The sequence below is a fragment of the Mytilus galloprovincialis genome, chromosome 11 (genome assembly GCF_965363235.1).
Source record: "Mytilus galloprovincialis chromosome 11, xbMytGall1.hap1.1, whole genome shotgun sequence".
Taxonomy (NCBI): Eukaryota; Metazoa; Mollusca; class Bivalvia; order Mytilida; family Mytilidae; genus Mytilus; species Mytilus galloprovincialis.
This window is the reverse complement of record NC_134848.1, coordinates 61,674,470-61,694,314: the sequence shown is the minus strand read 5'-3', so window position 1 is coordinate 61,694,314 and position 19,845 is coordinate 61,674,470. Positions and strand designations below refer to the sequence as shown.

The 19,845-nt window shown below is 32.5% G+C and overlaps 1 protein-coding gene across 1 annotated transcript in view; it reads left to right on the top strand.

Annotated features, from left to right (window-relative positions):
- Positions 1-6,799: 6,799 nt before the first annotated feature.
- The window catches only part of LOC143052549 (carnosine N-methyltransferase-like), a 38,887-nt gene continuing 25,841 nt past the window's right edge, over positions 6,800-19,845 (top strand). Inside the window, exon 1 of the mRNA XM_076225604.1 lies at positions 6,800-6,944. Coding sequence (XP_076081719.1) covers positions 6,862-6,944 — 83 coding nt within the window. The 5' untranslated portion in view covers positions 6,800-6,861. The remainder of the gene's footprint in view (positions 6,945-19,845) is intronic.

Here is a 19,845-nt window from a genome sequence, read left to right as displayed (position 1 = left end):
TATAGAAAAGCATGGCTAAATTAATTGAAAATGAGTTTAAATAATGGCAATAATGTCTGTATCTTATTTACTATTAAATGATAAACACAAAATTATTGAGTGCTGATATGTAAATTAGAACTAATCGGCTTATTTTGAATGCATCGATATACAGAAAATTATATATATAACATGACATACGAACCTTACCGTATCAAGATCATTCAAAGGAGAGAGAAAATACAAGCTTCAAGGTGAGGAGATACACAAACAGACAACACCATGCTTACAATTATTTGTAATTACTGCCACTTGGAATTTCATTTGAAATCGAACCAGTCATTTTTATGCTTTTAATGGGTGGCTATATATACCAGTATGTCTTGGTTTTTCATACCATTATGTTTAAGTTCGGTAAGAACTATAATATCAAATTTCATTACCATACTCCAATTGGTTTTAAAGTTAGAAAGCGGAACTTGTTTTTGTACGTATGCACAGGTTGGAACAGTTAGCATACTGTTTGACCGTGTTTTTGCAGTGGATTTATCATAAAGAATATTATGGAAATCAGCCACGTGTAATTTATATCTACAGCGTTGGACTTATATCTACAGCGCTGAGTCCAAATCTTAATTGCTAGTTTTTGATCTCCAGTGCTATATTTTTAATAGGTTTCAGCGCTGTAATTCATATTTTTATGTGAATATAACAAAACAAACACAAATTACAATAATTTGTTTCATTTTTCTTGATTACAAAAATAATTTTAATGTTCTAATGACGCCGAACCCTAGGCTCCGTGTTTAAGACCGTACATCTTCTTATATCTATGTTTTCTCCTCCTGTTTCTCTACAGCAGGTGGTAGAAGATCAATATGCAACAGTAGCATTCCTACAAAAAGCATAGTATAAACCTGGTTTACTGTTGTCGACTTAGACTTCATTTTTTTAAAGGGTTGGAAAAAAATCAGAACTAAAATGTATACCATAAAAGCGCACTTGTATGATATAAAATCATGTTTTTATTCTTTAATTATTGACAGGAAACCATATACATAGCTCATCTTTTAGTATGCTTTTAATACTCAAATTTTTATATAATTTTATTTCGAATACTCTTTTAGAGTGGTTTAATATTAATAAAATGGAAGCAAATCAGGAACATTTAAGATGTTTGCTTATGGTAAAATACAAAAAGCCATTGGAGTCAAGACCAACTAGGTTATATGTATTCAAAATTCATATCCTGGGTATATGTATTCAAAATTCATATCCTGGGTGTGGTACTGCTTTTTAATCCTCAAATAATTACATCGACTATCCGCTGAGTTTTTGATTTGCATAGTACGATCTCAGACTGAAGGAAAGCATCACAGCAACTAAATATATTACACGTTTGGTATCTTATAGACCCAGTTAATCAATTGCTCTACATTTTTACGTTTGTCATGGCATTTTTATACAGTGAATAATTTCATCAAAATTTGAAAATAGTGCAGGAAAGATCTCGAGCCCTTGGTTTTTTACGGCGTATCACAAGAAAAATAGCTATGACACTAGATAGCAAATGGAATTCTAAAATTATTTTTTAAATTGCTCCTGTATGTATGTGTATATAACTTGATATATATATTTACCTCATGTATATCAGCATTAACAGCATACCAATTGTATTACACCAGATGGTCATTGCGAAAACTAATATCTCTTCAGTGATGCTCGTGGGTAAAAATATTAGAAATTTCAAACTTATTACAAATGGTGTTTAGCTGATAAAACAAATAAAACAGAAAAAAAACTAAACGTCAATCCCGAATAAGGATTGTAAGCTATAGTATGCACGAAAGAGATACATTCCTTAATTAATATGCACGAAAGAGATACATTCCTTAATTAATAAAATTATTTCGGAATTGTATAACACTACAACAATTTCAAATAGAACAGTATCAATCTCAACTTCGAGCACGATCGTTTGATAGTCTGGGTAAGGGAAAGACAACGCATATGTTTGCGGATGGCATGCATATGCTATATAAAAATATGAAATGATTGACAAGAAAACAACGCTAAGCCAGTGACGTAGAAGTTAGTACTGTACATGTTCATTTATTCCTGGGGAAAATTCAATTCATTTTTGTAAACAACAGTTTCTACTTTCTGCTTTAAATTTTACAAAATTTTTAAATTAAATAGGGAAAAAAATCAAATTGACGCTCCTCACAGTAAAATGAAATTTTCAAAAAATGACGCCGCTACTGTAACATGTGTAACAGCTTTCTGAAGTGATTAAATCTCTACACAATTTAAGAGGGAGATAGTATAACCTAGTCTGATTTTAACATGCTTGATATGTTTGAATGATGCTGTATACATGTAGGTATATTTTCATGCTTTGATTTTATACTGCTTTTCATTTTTTTTCTGCTAAATGTTAACTGCATTGTTATGTTCACGTTCATTTTTTTTAATTATGTCCACTTTATTTTATTTATTTTTATATTATAAACACTTATTTTTTTTCTATTTTTTCCTACCTCAACTATATTTGTTTATGATAGATATAGGAAGATCTGGTATGAGTGCCAACTTCATCCAAGTCACACTTGATAAAGTAAACCATTCTAGGTCAAGGTTCGATCTTCAACACGGAGCATTGGCTCACAACGAAAATCAAGCTATAAAGGGCCCCCAAATATACTAATGTAAAACTATTCAAACGGGAAAACCAACGGTCTAATTTGTATTAAAAAAAACGAGAAACGATAAACACGTATGGACCACAACAATAAAGACAACCATTGAACATCAGATTCCTGACTAAGGACAGGTGCAAACAATTATAAAGATGTGGTATGATTTTCAATGAGACAGCTATCCACAATCGTTACAAAGAAATAGTAGAAATAATAGCTAGGCCACTGTACGGTATTCACTGAACAATGAGAACATGTGTCAAGATGGATATAAAAGACCGTCCCGAAAAATGTAAAACAACTCAAACGAGAAAACTGACTTTATCTATAACAAAACAAATTACAAAACACATTTAAGAAAGACACGAACCGGCTGGCAATGACAACCACTGTACATACTCCAGGCTCCTGACCGTTGGGAGAGGCACATATATACATAATGTGGCGGGATTATACATGTTTGTGGTCGCTTAACATGCGGGACAGTGGTAATATTGCACAACATACAGACAAATGATAAAAATCAGTTGAAATTGGGTCCTGTGACATTAAAAGATCGGTACGACTTAAGGCAAAACTCGGTAGTCCAAAAGCGTCGAAATAAGAGTACTGATTAAGGTTAGTTGAAAGCAAATTACAAATCAGTAATTCATACATCATGTTCTCCCTTTAGTGACTTTGTTTTTTGTGTTTCGTTTTATTGGCCTGGAAGAATTGCAGTTACTTTGCTATAGATTAAATACAAAATTGTAATCAACTAAGCTGATTTTTATATATTTGGACAAAAGCCAAAAAGTTCTGATTATCATGTTCTCGAATCTTAAAACATGTGCAATAACAAATAAATCAAAGCATGCAGCATGAATATAAATAGTAGTACGACCGCACCAATGTCATATACTCAGTTTACTCTAGCATATTAATTTATCATATATATCTCATCTTATTTTAGGGACCGGTCAATATATATATATATATATATATATATATATATATATATATATATATATATATATATATATATATATATATATATATATATATATATATATATATATATATATATATATATATATATATATATATATATATATATATATATATATATGTGTTTATTATCCTCCTTAAGGAGAGTATGGATATGCATGAACATAAATACAAATGTGGTATAATACAGAGTGTTAATAATAAAAATTTAAATAACGATTTGAATAAAATAAAAGAATAAATAAATATTTATATTAATGAATTATTAAATAGATCATTGAATAAATAGAATAGATAAGTTAATGTTCAGATGAATCGAAAAATAACTTTTAAAATTTTTCAGTTGTAATAAATTTCAAGTTAACTGTCATATTCCTTACATAACCTATAAACTTTACACATGAGTGGGTGAAACTGTTTGCATCTGATTTTCAAGAATAAAACATTTGTCACTATTACATGATAGTAGAGTAAGTGTTAAGTATATGTCTTCCATAGCATGGAGCGTTGCGCTAAACTCAATTGGTCCAATATTAATCAGATCTATCCAAAACAAGTCTCTTGTAGGCGCTACACTACAACATTGTATTAAAATGTGTACAATTGCGTTGCCATAGAGAAAACCACACTTATGACATAACAGTGATTCAGCATCAGGTTCGCTTGGTCTAACCAGGGCGCACAGAGATATGATAAATTTTGCTTGAAAGTTCAAAGATGGATACTGGCGCAAGGTTGTCCAAGCACGATGTGGTTCAATAGAGTTATGAATATGTTTAAAATATTCAAAGTCATTGTCACTATCTAGGCGTTGTTTAAGAATGTTCTCTTCATACTCATATACACGTTTTTTAACTATCGATTTCCATTGCTTTAGTTTAGTTATTAGTTTTTTTAAATATGGCCTACTAAATCGTATTTCTGCATAATCTGGATGACATAATTCACAAAGCCAAAGTTATTTTCAGTACATTTGTGGTAAAACACCAAAAGTCTCGACATAAAGGACGTTTTTCGGCAAATATTTAGATGGCATATTACACAGCCTCCCAAAGAATAACAACTTATTAATGTTAATGATACTTTCAATAGGAATCCACCCTAGCAAAGAAGTGCACTTGTCAGTTCTATAGTCAACCTAGGCAATCCTTGTACGTATTTGCAAATATATCGATGCGTTCGTTCAAGTAATAATAGTTCATGTTTAGTCAAGTTGTTCCACAGTTCACATCCATACAGGCCTTTGCTTTAACATAGTTGAACAATAGTTCTTTTAGAAAATATAAGAACTTGACTTTTACTGGGTGAAAACTTTAACTTCCATTTAACACGGTAATTGTAACAAATGTCAACCATGCATTGCATTCCGGAAAATGTTGGCGATATAAGAGCGATGTCATCAGCTTGTACAGGGCATTCAACATTTAAATCTAGCATAACAGCTCCTTACCCTGACGTGGAAAGTATATCAATAAGATCGTTTATATAAATAAGGTAAAGTTTCGCCGATAAGGCACTACCTTGTCGAACGCCTCTCTCAAGGCTGAAAAATCTAGAGGTTACGTTATTACATCGCACACAACTTTTAAGATCTCTATACATATGATCTAGTAATTTCCACAAATTACCATCAATTCCAACTTTCCGCAATATTTTGCTTCGGTCGTCTTGAACACCACTGACACGTGGTCCTTGAACTTTCGCATTAAAATCACTAGTCCGAGATTACTCTGACGTCCAACGGCTGTTTTGCCAGACAAGCTGGGGCCGTGGGACGAGCTTGTCTGGCAAAACATCCGTTGGACGTCAGAGTAATCTCGGACTATAAAATCACCAACAAAAATTACTATACCATTTTGACTATATATATACGGAATAAAGTTCGTGAAGTAAATCTACATATTCTTTAAACAAATCATTAGGGAGAGAAGCAGCGGGTAAGTATACACAGAAGAAGAAAATAGTCACATCATTAGGCAGATGCATTTTAATACCGATAATCCTATCCTATCTGAATCGACATCAATTTCGTGCACAACATAACGATCGATATTCGATGAGACTAACAGTGCAACACCTTTTCTGTAATTAGAACATTTCTGTGTCGTTGGTAAAAGTTCGTCAACACTTTTAGCATAAATTTTGTATTTGCTATCAATCTGTTGTAGAAAGTGTATATTACATTTACGAAGCCAGTGTTCAGATAATGGCGCAAATGATACCATCGTATTTTTCCAAACCATTAGTTAAATAAGGAACAGCCGACATGACGCCTTTACAGTTCCAACACATTATGTTTATTTTTTCTGACATATCTTTAGATTTTCGTGAGTTGCTTAATCACCATCAGAGTTTCCGTATTGGTCAACTTTGACATTTTCATGTTTCACGTTAAATCCACTTTTCGGAATCCACCGTTTAACTCGGATACCAGTAGGCCAAAAAGCACGATCAAGAACTATGCTGCTGTCATTGCATACCACATTCAGTTGACCGGGAAAAGACAGAAAAAATATATATCATTTTTTTTTAATAAAATTAGACATAAACTGAAAGAAAGTGAAAAGCGAAAGTGAAATTGAAACGGAATCTTTTTTGCGTTCTTCAAGGAAGAGATCAGTTAAAATTTCTAGACAAATTCAAAGACTACCATATTTGATCTATGATAATCTGATAAAAATGAAGTTTGATTTATTCATAGATTAGATAGGACATATACTTATTTAGTAGATATTTCATATATAGGACAGAACTTTTTTTGGTATATTCAGAGGGTAGGACATACAATTTATTTTAAGATAGAAATATGAATTGCACCGCCCCCCCCCCACCCCCAATAAATATTGACCGCCGGTCCCTTATCTAAAGCTGTAATATGAAGCACAAACTGACAGAGAGATCAAAGACATACTATAAAATAAAATTGAGAATGGAAATGGGAAAATCATCATAAATAAGAATATTTATACATTTCAAATCATTATGAAGTGTTTTTTTTTTTTTTTTTTATCTTATGAGATCATTATTGATTTTTTATAATAAAATTATAACATCAATTTTACTGGTACATGGCTGTTTAATATTTGCTACATATATCTTGTGGTTTAATGCGATTCCTTTTTGTCCTGATCAGAAATGCGTTTCACATAACGAAAACATTGATTGACTATAAAAAGATCCGGGATTATTGGAAAACATGGAAGACGAAAATTCGAAAGACGAGGAGCAGTTAGAAAGAGAGCACTTTTTACGCATAATAAATGCGTTCAAATACTATAGGTATTCCAGAAATCCTCCATACATATCTATTTTCCATCTAGTACAAAAAATATGCATTATTTTGCTTGGTTTCAAACGGTTTTCTTTCTACATTTATCTTGTCCGTGTTTTATTTTTTGGTATCAACTTCCGTTTGTGTTTTCAAAGGTCTGAGGGGAACAGATTTCCAAACTCTTAGCACCGAGTCAAATATCGGTTTTTTCGGCCAGAAAAATGTATGTTCCGCCTCCATAATTTCCTTGAGAAGATTTGGACAGAATAGAATAAAAGAGGGTAGTAAATTGGGGAACATAATGGTAAAATTCTTCCACATTAACAAAGTCGGGGATAATTACTCTAACGTCCTACAGCTAAGGCCAATTAAAATTAATTTCTAGATTTTCATCGCCGCCCGCCCCGATTTTTTTTATTTAACAAAAATACAATTTCCAGATTTTGTTCATGTCCGTTACCGGGAACCATCGATAATTTCGTTTCATTCAAAACTTCCTGTTTCAAATTTCGTTTTTGTATTGAATCGAGTAACTTCTAACGAAAATGATTAAGTCGACATATTCTGCTGCTCTATGATGACAACATCATATACCGAGAATAGAGATTGATAACGAGAAGGGCATGAATTATTTGAGTTACGAGTAAAATGCCTTGTCCTTAAACGCAAATTGCGGTAGTCACAAGTGAATCGAAAAAAACATGTTTTTTTCTTTATTTGTACATTGACTTTGTGTCAGGAAATTTGGACTTTGAATGATATCCAAAGCGCAAGAAATGTAGAACAAATTGGTACAAAAACATGACTTGATTAAAGAAATTGACGCAAGCACGAACTTGTTTAAATTATGACCGTATATTGAGAGAAAAAAGTCGACAAACACGCATTTTAATTATGACAAGCCCATGGCAGCAAACACCCTCTGTAACTGTCCCAATACCCTCAATTTAGTTATTAAACAACAACTACTTTTCGGTTAAGTTCATGTTTTACATCATAATTATTTTCAACACTGCGTTTACATTTTATTCTGTACTCATAAATACTTGTCTTGCATACAATTGTACCAAAAAGTAAAATCACAAAAATACTGAACTTAGAGGAAAATTAATTTGGAAAGTCCATAATCACATGGCAAAATCAAATAACAAAGCGCATCAAAAACATATACATTTTATTGATTTTATGGGTACTACAAACCATTGCTTAGAAAGCACAATAAATTTGGTGTAGGTATAGTCCAACTGAACATCTGAAGAGAGCATTTATCTTCTTTTTGATGTACATGTATACTATAAATAGGTTTCTAAAGCGGCAATTACATGTATAACAATGGTGATAGTTTTTTTATAGGAATTGCTTTAATCATGTTAATGCTATGGATCTTGTAAAGCCGTTGGGCGTCAGTAATTTCGGACTATTAAAGTTGATGTTTTTGCAATTTTTTAGTGCAAGCTTTAAGATAAGCAGTCAGAGCTCTGACATAAACAAGTCAGAATAAAATGACTTCTTCAAGTCAGAAAATATTTTGAAATTCTGACCTGTACGGGTCAATTTTTGTTTTGCGTAGTTTTCCATCAAGTCCCTCAAACCAGAAGTTATTTTGAATTTGCCGCCGATCTAAGACACATACGATCACATGGTTTTTTGCGAGAGATCACGTATTTGATAGTCGTTGTTTTGGGAGTTTCTCGAACGAGAAGTTATTGAAAATATAGTGATTATTTACGTTTTTTTAGTGAAAATCTAGGTAAATGTGGTCATTTTCAGACGGTAATACATATCACCTCCGTATTTTCTTGGCCATTTTAATATTTTTTGCGTGTAAAGAAGGTCTTTGCAAGTGATTGTGTTGCCGTTTCATGTAGGCGCGTGACCTGTAAATACGGATGCGTGGCCTTTGAGATGACCTGGCGTCTGACAATTCTGACTTGTTCAGGTCAGAAAATGTTGTTATGATAATGAACTGTTATTTTCAGGAGACAACTCGTGTTGTCTTAAATAATATTAACATTATAACCAGTCAGTGCAATTTTAAAAGTAAAATTATTGCTTCGAGCTGAACATCATCACGTGATTTTTCTATTTTTAAACTCAATCATGAATTGACTTTTTAACCTTTCCGAGTTTGCGGCTTATAAACAATGATAAATATATTTGTTTTTCTCGTTTCTCCAAATGAGAAAAACGATCTTTTGAATATTGATATTAATGAAAATGAAATAGAAATCGGAATATTTTTATTTTTTCGTTTCTCCCAATGAGAAAAACGATCCGAAAAAGGAAGGGAGGGTTTAACTAAAGAACCCATATATTTTTTTATATTTATTTTAAAAATGATTTTAACTTTAGAACATTTAAGAGATTCACAAAACAGGTTTTCAGTTATGAACATGGAATATGATATTTAAAAAAAACAAATGAAATGAAATGTAGGGTAGGTCCAGGGATCACCCCTACCCCTGTCATTTGACAATGTTCTGATAACTTGTGAACAGTCCAGATCCCTGCCCCTAAACTCAATTTGTTCTCTCTGAGACAGTAAAGTATTATGAATTATACCAGGCTGGTCTCTATGGGTCGCCCCACCCCCTGCCATTTGCGAATGTTCTTATATTTTGTAAACGGTCGAGATCCCACCCCTAAACCATATATATTCTTGTATGGGAAAATAAAACAAACCCAATGAAATATAAGGGAAGTCTGTGGAAAGGGGGGGGGGGGGTTACACCTAACTCCTCCTATAAGAAAATATTTAAACGATCAAGATCCCCACCCCTGGACCATATATATTAGTATAAGGGACAACAAGACAAATCAAATGAAATAAAGATAAAGTCCCTTGGGGTCACCCCACCCCCTCATGTTTGAAAACTTGTAAACGGTTGAGATACCCACCCCTAAACCCTATATATTAATGTATGGGACATTAAAACAAATCAAATGAAATAAAGGAGAAGTCCTTGTGGTCACCCCACCTCCTTATGTTTGTAAATTTGTAAGCGGTTGAGATCCCCAACCCTTAAGCCTATATATTATTATATGGGACAATACAACGAATCAAATGAAATAAAGGGAAAGTCCATTAGAGTCATCCCCATCCCCCTTTTTGAAATGGTCAGGATCACCACCCCTAAACCATATAATATTCCTGTTCATCATTTCAAGAAGATTTGAATGACATACAGGGTCAATCCTTAGCGGTCACTTATGCATATCACTTTACTAGACCAAACCGATTTGTACTGAAACTTGCCCAATGTCAGGTGACCATGGGAATGACAAATTATTGGAGCTTTGTTTGAGAGACGTTGTAACAGCATCCTGTTACAATTATTTTTATCTGCTGAGAGACCACCTTTACATATTATATTTATCAGTGTTTCAGCATACAGAATTGTCTATTCAGTATTATTTTCCTCTCACATGAGTCACTTCTTATTAATTACATGGCATATATGTTTTCCTATGAAGTTACACATCTATAATGCTTACCCCAGATGCTTAGCTTCATAAAGCATTAACCTTTTATTTGAAATATAGATAACCTTTCATTTGAAATATATAGATAGTCTTTGTTTCTACAGAAGTGTCTGTGAGAAGAACATTGGAAGTCAGTATGTTCTGACTAAAAAAAGTCTGAATGTTCTGACTTATAAAAGTCTGAATGTTCTGACTTTAAATTAATAAGTCCAGAAAGACTCAGAATGATCTGAAGATACTGACTTGTTTTTATTGTTTAGAGTATTTTAGAATATGAATGTTCTTGGCTAGTACCATAAGAAACCCTTACAATATTTTGTTCCAAAAAAATATATATTAAGAATAACAAGTGTACAATTGAACATAACTTACAAAGTAATAAATGTTGCTAAAAAATCTATTTAAAAAACACCCAATAGATAGTTTAATATCTTTCAACTTTTACATGTATTTAAAAAAACAGTGAAAATATTATGTATTACCGCTTCTTGAAGGACAACAAAGTCACCAAACTTAGTCTGATATTCTAAGTATTTTCTCCTCAACATTTTTTTAACAGAACATGATTTGACCTTTTTAAGTCAGTTTACAGAAAAAGAAAATACGATCAAACTAGGTTTCTTCAACTTAGCCCCCCCCTTTTTCTCCTTATCTGAATCTGCTACTGTTGAGTTAATTAATTGATTATTTTTTTGGAAAATGACGCAGTCATTGTTCCATAACTGCCGACCAGAACTTCATAACATTTCTCTGCCTACCGCGCTTGGTTTCGTATTTACTATTTTCAATACAAACTGGAATCTGCTTGTGTTATCATTATGCATGATCATTGTGTAGTTATCAGCCAGGAACCAGTTTACACTCGGTTTCATAATTTACTATACAAACAAACTGGTTCCTGCTTGTATTCCACTACACTCGAACAAAGTGTTGTAGTTTGACGGGAACCAGTTTAGAATTTGTAAACTACAAAACGTAATCGGTTATTGTTCATTCCGTTTTGGTGTTTCATACCGACTTATATGGTTTGAATAAGCTTAAGACCCTTCAAACATTAATGTGATAGGTATATTAAACACTGTTTTACAAAAGGATGGAACTGTTTTACTTTCAAAGTCGTAATACGGATTTCCACTCTCACCGGTTAATTTCTTCTTTTACACGTGCTTTTGAAACTTCCTGTTTAAACATCGCAAGTTTCAAAATTGTTATTTGAGTGAATTAAACTTATTTTAACAATCATGAAGCGTTCCAGAATCATTTTCAAGCAGTTTCTTCTTCTCTTTGATGATGGAAAATAGGTTTTCTCAAGAAAATACCGCAAACGATCGCAGAGGAATTGAAACGTACAAGTTAAGTCGGCACCTGGTTAAATTGGCATATAGTCAAATCGGCACCTATTTGACGTCAATTCGGCATCCAATAATATTTGTTATAATATTTTCTATTCAATTAATTAATAACTGTTACCAAGTACATAGTGAATATGTTGTTGTGTATTTAGGTAAATAAGGAAACCAAAGTGAATATGTTGTTGTGTATAAAGGTAAACAAAACAGCATTAAACCAACAATCCTGTAAAATGCTCAACTGGTTAAAATAATGCATAAAAATATCCAATATCTCATGTATTAGTCCAAATAATTATGACGTCTGGGTAGGATATTTTTTTTTTCTGGGCGTCCCAGAAAAAAATTAACATAGCCTTGCGGTCATAGGAAGGTGTCCCAGAATGAAATAAAAAAAGCCTTGCCAGACGTAATAATTATTTGGACTACTCATATATACATTATATATCATTAAAAATACACCAAAAAAGTCATTTAGTTGAGAAAAATAAATATATACAAAATGTACATGAACACCCAAAAATGTGAAAGTTAGTATTTAACTCTTTTTGCTTAAATACTGAAAAAAAATTCTGGCAACCCCTTTCTTATTTTTACTCTTTTTGTTTAAAATACTGTTAAACATGGGTGACGAATTGACTATATCAGGTGTCGATTTAACCAGGTGCTGATTTGTCCAGGTGCCAATTTAACCAGGTACCGGTTTGACTAGAATTCTTTGACAAATGTTTGAAATTACCTGAGTTTCATTAGACCTTTGATAACAGTAACAAAAAGATTATTTACTTAATATTTTGTGGGAGAAGAGGGTTCAGACTGTGGTATCAGGTCTGTTCGCGCCCAATACACTTTCGCACCCTACATGTTCGCAGCTCGCACGTTCGCACCCAAGGTCCGTTTGCACTCTACTCATTCGCGCCCAATTTTAATTCAAATTCAAGTTGAATAATTGGAAAATCATGATTGTTGTTTTAAATTGCTTTGGTGTAAATACTGAATGTATTTATAGCTTGGTATGAGTAAAACATTGAAGATTTTAAAGGAAAAACACAAAAGATAATTGTTTTTAACAGCTTGGTCCCTTTGATCTGAAACAACGAAGCAATAAAATATAGGAACTAAAATATAGCAATCCACTATTATAACCAAAACATGATAAAATTTATTCAACACACAGAAAAAAACATAGTCAGAATCTCACTTCATTTTGAAACAAGTCAATGAAACAAAGTTATAGCAATACACTAACCAAAACATGATTAAGAGTTATTCAACACAAAATAAAACGTTGACAAAATACCACTTTATTTAGAAAGGATTATTATTTTTAACAATACCCTATCCAAAACATGATTAAGATTTATTCAACACTTTATTTTTGAGACAATGACAACAATTATACTTATAAGAAAACACTTGCTTACAGAGTTATTGAACACAAAACCAATTAAGATTGGGTGCGAACATGTAGGGTGTGAAAGTGAAAGGGGACGAACATGAGTGGGCGCAAACGTGAATGGGCGCGAACGGACACGGATTCAGACTATGTACCAGTGAGAAATATACAAGCCTTTCTACGGTATTTATTTGTACAATTCAGGTAGTCTTGACCTATTCATTTGTCTTAAAAAAAAACACAGCCAGTTGTCACCTTCACTTCACACACACACATATACAAATATCAATTATATGCTTACGAGACATGTTGCATTGTTAAACTAATTAAGGTATGTGAAAATCAAGACTTGCATAAAAACTATCCCAATATTAGAGACAGTGGCGTCATTTTTCCTCAGAGCTTTCAGCTCTTTGATTTTAAGAAACAATTCAGTCAAATGGTTTTTGGAATAATGTTTTTTTACAACCAAAAGTTCTTTATGTTAACTTAACAGAAAAAAGTCATGAAAATACAGAAATAAAATAAATTTTTCAGATATAGATTTGATGAAAATTTTTAACAAAATACATTTGAATATAAAATATACCAAATACATTTTATTATAGTCCTCATTATTGTGACTTTTGGAGACCTTATTTCATCGGTCTTTTATGTGGTTTCCCATACATTTTAAAATCAATATGAAAAGACTTAAAAGTTGACAGAAGTTTAATTTTGACTGACTCTTTGAAGTCAGAACATGATTTGACCTGTCAAAGTCAGTTTACAGAGAAAATTAAATCCAATCAAATCTAGGTCTTCTTCTTCTAAGCCCCCCTTTTCCCCTTATCTGAATCTGCTACTGTTGAGTTAATTAATTAATAAGTTTATTAGAAACAATTCAGTCAATTGGTTTAAAATAATATACATGATATATTTTACAACCAAAAGTTCCATGTGTTAACTTAACAGAAAAGAAAGGTCATGAAAATACAGAAATATAATAAAATTTAAAGATGATTTGATGAAATTTGTAAACAAAATATATTTGAATATAAAATATACCAAACACATTTTTTTATAGTTCTCATTATTGTGACATTATTATTGGGTGTCTTTTATCTGATTTTCAAATACATTCTTAAATGCATAGACAATGCCAGACTTAACAGTTGTATTAATAAGCTTAAAAGTGACATTTTTGACTGACTCTTTGAAGTCAGAACATAATTTGACCAGTTTAAAACAAAATACATTTAAATATTGAATATGCAAAATAAACTTTTTAATAGTCCTCATTAATTCGCTGTATTGGGACCTTATTTCCTCTGTCTTTTATCTGGCTTTTCCATACATTTTTAAATCAATATGAAAAAACTAGACTTAAAAGTTGAAATAAATTTAGATGGGACTGACTCTTTGAAGTCAGAACACGATTTGACCTGTTAAAGTCAGTTGACAGAAAAAAAATTCCAATCAAAACTAGGTCTTCTTCCTTTAAGCCCCCTCCATATCTGAATCTGCTACTGTTGGGTTAATTAATTCATAATTATACCCCTGCTTTAAAAAAGGGGGGGTATACTGTTTTACCTCTGTCTGTCCCTCAGTCCGTCCGTCAGTCAGTCCCTCCCATGAAACTTTCGTCACATTTTTCTCAGGAACTACACATCCACCCTTTCTGTAATTTGGTATCAACATTTATATATGTCAGCCATATCGTGTGATGCGTTTTCAGATTGATCACTTGACAACTTCCTGTTTACCGAACACTTGTATGATTTTACACATGATAGCCAAGTTGAAAATTTTCGTCACATTTTTCTCAGGAACTACACATCCACCCTTTCTGTAATTTGGTATCAACATTTATATATGTCAGCCATACCGTGTGATGCGTTTTCAGATTGATCACTTGACAACTTCCTGTTTACCGAACACTTGTATGATTTTACACATGATAGCCAAGTTGAAAATTTTCGTCACATTTTTCTCAGGAACTACACATCCACCCTTTCTGTAATTTGGTATCAACATTTATATATGTCAGCCATACCGTGTGATGCGTTTTCAGATTGATCACTTGACAACTTCCTGTTTACCGAACACTTGTATGATTTTACACATGATAGCCAAGTTGAAAATTTTCGTCACATTTTTCTCAGGAACTACAATACAAGGATTTCTGAAATTTGGTTTCAGGATTTATATAAGTCAGCTATACCGTGTGATGCGTTTTCAGATTCATCACTCGACAACTTCCTGTTTACCGAACACTTGCATATTTTTACACTATTAATATTATCCACTTGCGGCGGGGGTATCATCAGTGAGCAGTAGCTCGCAGTTTCACTTGTTTTTTATAGTCCACATTTTTGTGACTTTATTATTGGGTGTCTTTTATCTGAGTTTCTTATACATTCTTAAATGCATATGACAATCCCACACTTAAAGTTGCAATACTTAATTAAAGTATAGTATTTTACTGACTCCTTGAAGTCAGAACTTCTTCTTCTGTGTATTAGCCTCCTTTAAGTAGGAGCACCTCCGAATGGAGTATATACCCTTAATGTCGTATTAAAATTTGTAAACACATTAAAAATATGTACAGCACATGCATATAAAAGAAAGAAAGTTGTTGGGTTTTTTTTTTTTACATGACATATATACAGGGACTTGGGTGGTTTTTTTAAAACTATCTTATCTCATGTTTAGGTTAAAAATCTGTTATTATTGCTTTATATAAGTTTAGAATAAAAGCAAACCATTTAATGTTAAACGATAAAATTAAGTAATATATGATCAAATGCGCTAAAAACTGGTAAAATACGTTGTAATAATTTAAGTAGCAATTTCATACTAATGTAAAATACCTTATGGATTTGGTGATTTAAAACAATAAAAGATAGTTTATTTATTTTTTTAAATATGGTGGTTTGGGATGTTAACTGTGAAGATATTTCCTTTAACATATATATGTCTTATATTCACTTTATTCAAATATTGCAGTAATTATAAAATAAAATAAAATAATTTGGCATCAGTAGTGATTTTTAAATGAGATTAAAATAGATTTTAAAATATATGTACTTAATATTGTTTCTTTTCTTTGTTTGTAAATTATGTACATTTATATATTTTTTGCATTATATACTTTATTTATCATATTTCAGACTCGGTGCTGGGCTTAATGCCTATTTGTATCATATTAAGGCACTATATTCTGTTGACTGAATTTCCTCATATTGTCCTGATCCATGAATACTGTTTATTATGGAATTACTCATATACATATCATCCTGTCTATTCTTATTCATTCTTTTTTTCCAGAATTTTCAATCTGTCCATATGTAGCTGAAAGATCAAGTTTCTTGTTTTGTTCTCAATCACGTTCAATAATTTATTAGAGTTGTTGAGTACTTCTTTATATTTTGTACAGTCTACTATTAACTGAGAGATTGCTGCCTTGTTTTTAAAGACATTGTTCCAATTTTCTGCAGTAATCTCATGGGTGATGGTTTCTCTTATTTCTGAGAAGTACTTTTCTCTTGTTGTACTTAGTATTGGACAAGTTGTTAGGAAATGTGTCACATCCTCAATACCACTGTAACAAAGTTGACAAGTTGCTTCCACATTGTAATGTGTGAATTTGTGTTTATCCACTTGCAGTATATATGTCCCAGTCATTACTCTTGCTTTTATGATTGCCTTTCGTAGTTCGAATCGTGGAAGTTGTTTAATATTCCAGACATGATGTGGTTTGTTTGGTTCTAGATTGCTTGTATTAAGGAATGCTAGGCTTGATTTGTTTTCTGCATCAGCTAAGATCTTTTCATTCCAAAATTTATCCACTTTTGTCTTGACAGAATTTTTCCAATGCTCTTTCTTTGGTATGTTATTTTGTAATTGGGTGATGCTTGGTAGCCCATACATTTCTAGTATTTTCCTTATTCTTGTAAAAAAGCTCTTATTGTTGTCAAAATTTGTAGTTACTTGTCTGGTTAGTATTTGATGTATTTTATCATTTCCACAGTTTAATAGAGATAAAAGGAGAGATAGACATCTTTTGTGTATTTCTGCCTCTATCGGTAAGGCTCCTATTAAAAGCAAGACTGCTGCGTTAGATGTTCTTTCTGGTAGGGATTGTATATGCCTGAGATTTTTCCTGTGGAATTTTTCAAGTTGCTCAATATTAGCCTTTGTCATGGGTAATACTTCCAGTCCATATATAAGCCTTGGTACAACATATGTTTTATATATACTGTATGATGTTGGAGGATCTAAACCATTTGTTCCATGGACTCCTGACCCCATTAGAGCATATTTCGTCCTTCTCGCAATTTGTATTCTTTCTTGTATATTGACTTGGCATTCATTCTTTTCAGCTCTTATAATACCTAAATGTACACCTGATTCTGCTATATTTATTTCATTTCCACCTAGATTCCACTTAAAGTTGCTTTTTGTCTTTGAGCAATCAATAATTTGTGTTTTCATTGGATGTATGGTATAATGATGTTCATTGGCATATCTGCTGAGGACATTTAACATTATCTGAAGCTCATTTTCATTGTTAGAGATAAATGCTATGTCATCAGCACATGTTGGAGTGCCTGCATATATATTTCCTAGGTGATATCCAAGAGCATTTTCTTCTAATTCCACAAGCAAGTCCTGGACAAAAACTTTGTAAAGATGAGTGGACAGTATTCCTCCTTGTCTTACACCTTGTTTGATGTTGAATGGGGTACTGATACCGTCCAGCCATTTCACTTTTGATGTCAAGTCATTATAGAGTTCTGTCAGTATCTTCCAATATACTGGATGTATATCCTGATCTATCATCTTGTCCATAAGAATGTAATGCTGAACTACATCAAATGCAGATTTCACGTCCAAAATATTAATAAAGAAATTTTCGGATCCTTTTTTTTCCTCATACCTGGCTTCTGATATAATTAGACTTGCCATTATTGGTGATAAACCTTTCGTGAAGCCAAACTGGAGGTCTGTTTTAGATTCTAAATTCAGCTTGGTTAGGAATGAGTACTCAAATGTTTTTCCTGTAACTGGTGTAACTGTTATGCCTCTATAATTGCCTAATTCAGTGGAATCTTTATCTTTTTTGAGCACTGGAGTGAGTATACCAGATTTGAATGAGGTTGGAACTTTCCTATATAATAAGATGTTGTTAAATATTGATTTTAAAGCTGGTGTTATAGTTTCTTTTGCATTTTTTAGATGTTCTGCTGTGAGTCCGTATTCATCCGGACTCTTTTTGGTGTTAAGACAATCTATCGCTTTCTCTATTTCTGATTCTGAAAACAAATCTGGGATATCTGTACATTCCTGTAAGGCCTCTTGTATGGAGCTTTGTCTAACTTTGCATAAATTCAGATAGTTACAGTCGTACTGTTCTTCTTTTGGTATGCTTAGGTCTTCATAGTACTGTGCAAAACCTTTTCTTTGCTCTTCTGGTAGGAACATATATTCACCATTGATTTTGAGGCAATTTGTTGTTGTACGGTTGTTATTTCTACCTCTGTTTATTAGCCTGTAAAATAGCTGTGTGTTGGGATTGTCTATTATTTGCTGATAAAGTTTTTGTCTGTCCACTGCTTGCTCTGCTCTAAGTTTGCTTCTTAACTTCTTTTTTTCCTTCTTTAACTCACTTGCTAAGACGTGATCTTTTGTTTTTCCAACACTCTGCCATTTCTTGTATATTTCTCTACATGCATTTAAGATTATTAGCACTTCAGGCGAGGCTTTCCATTTTGGACCCTTTGTTTGCAACAATTTAGTTGGAATTGTTTTTTTCCCTGCTTTAGTCATTGCTTCCACTAACATGTCTAACTGTATGTTTACATCCTTTTCGGTCTCTATGGAGGTTATACTGTTTTGAATGATACTATTATAACCCTCTTTGTCAATTTGTTCCCATTGCATTTTGTACTTTGCTTTCTTGTTCTGTTGGTTTGATTTTCTGATATTTGTCATTTGAGAGGCTATTTCCATTTTAACAATTGTGTGTGCCGAAGTGTTTGCACAAGATCTTTCTTCTATTTTATAGTCCATTACCAAATTTTCATCTTGAACCAGAATGTAATCGATTTGGGATGAGGAGTTGCCTGCATGATGGAAGAATGTGTGAGTGTTTATTAATTCTACTCCAGTTGTCAGGTTCATGTTCTTGGTAAAATTCCTAAGCATTTTGTCATGTTTGTTAGTTCTTGAAGTTTGTAGTGTTCCATTTAAATCTCCAGCTAATACAATTCTGTGCGTATTTTCATATTTTTGTATTATATCGAATATAATGTCCAAACATTCTGTATATTCTGAAAGAGAGTCAGAATTATGTGTTGGCATATATGCATTGATCAGGCAGATATCCTTAGTTGCTGTTATAAGAATTGCTATTATCCTTTCGTTTCCGTCCTTCAGTTTCTTGATTCTACTTGACCACTGAGAGGGCCACAGAACAGATACCCCTCCTCTTCCTTTTGGCAATTTAAAACTATCCAATGGGTCGTTTGTATCGTAGCACCTTGTATGATCATCCATTTTTGGGAGTAGTATCTTTATTTCTTTCTTTTGAAAATCCCATAAAAAATGCTCCTGTAGACATAATATTGTTTTCGAAAGATCTAACGTGTGGAGAAATGCAATATTGGTCTTCAGTCCTTCAATATTACATGTTATAAT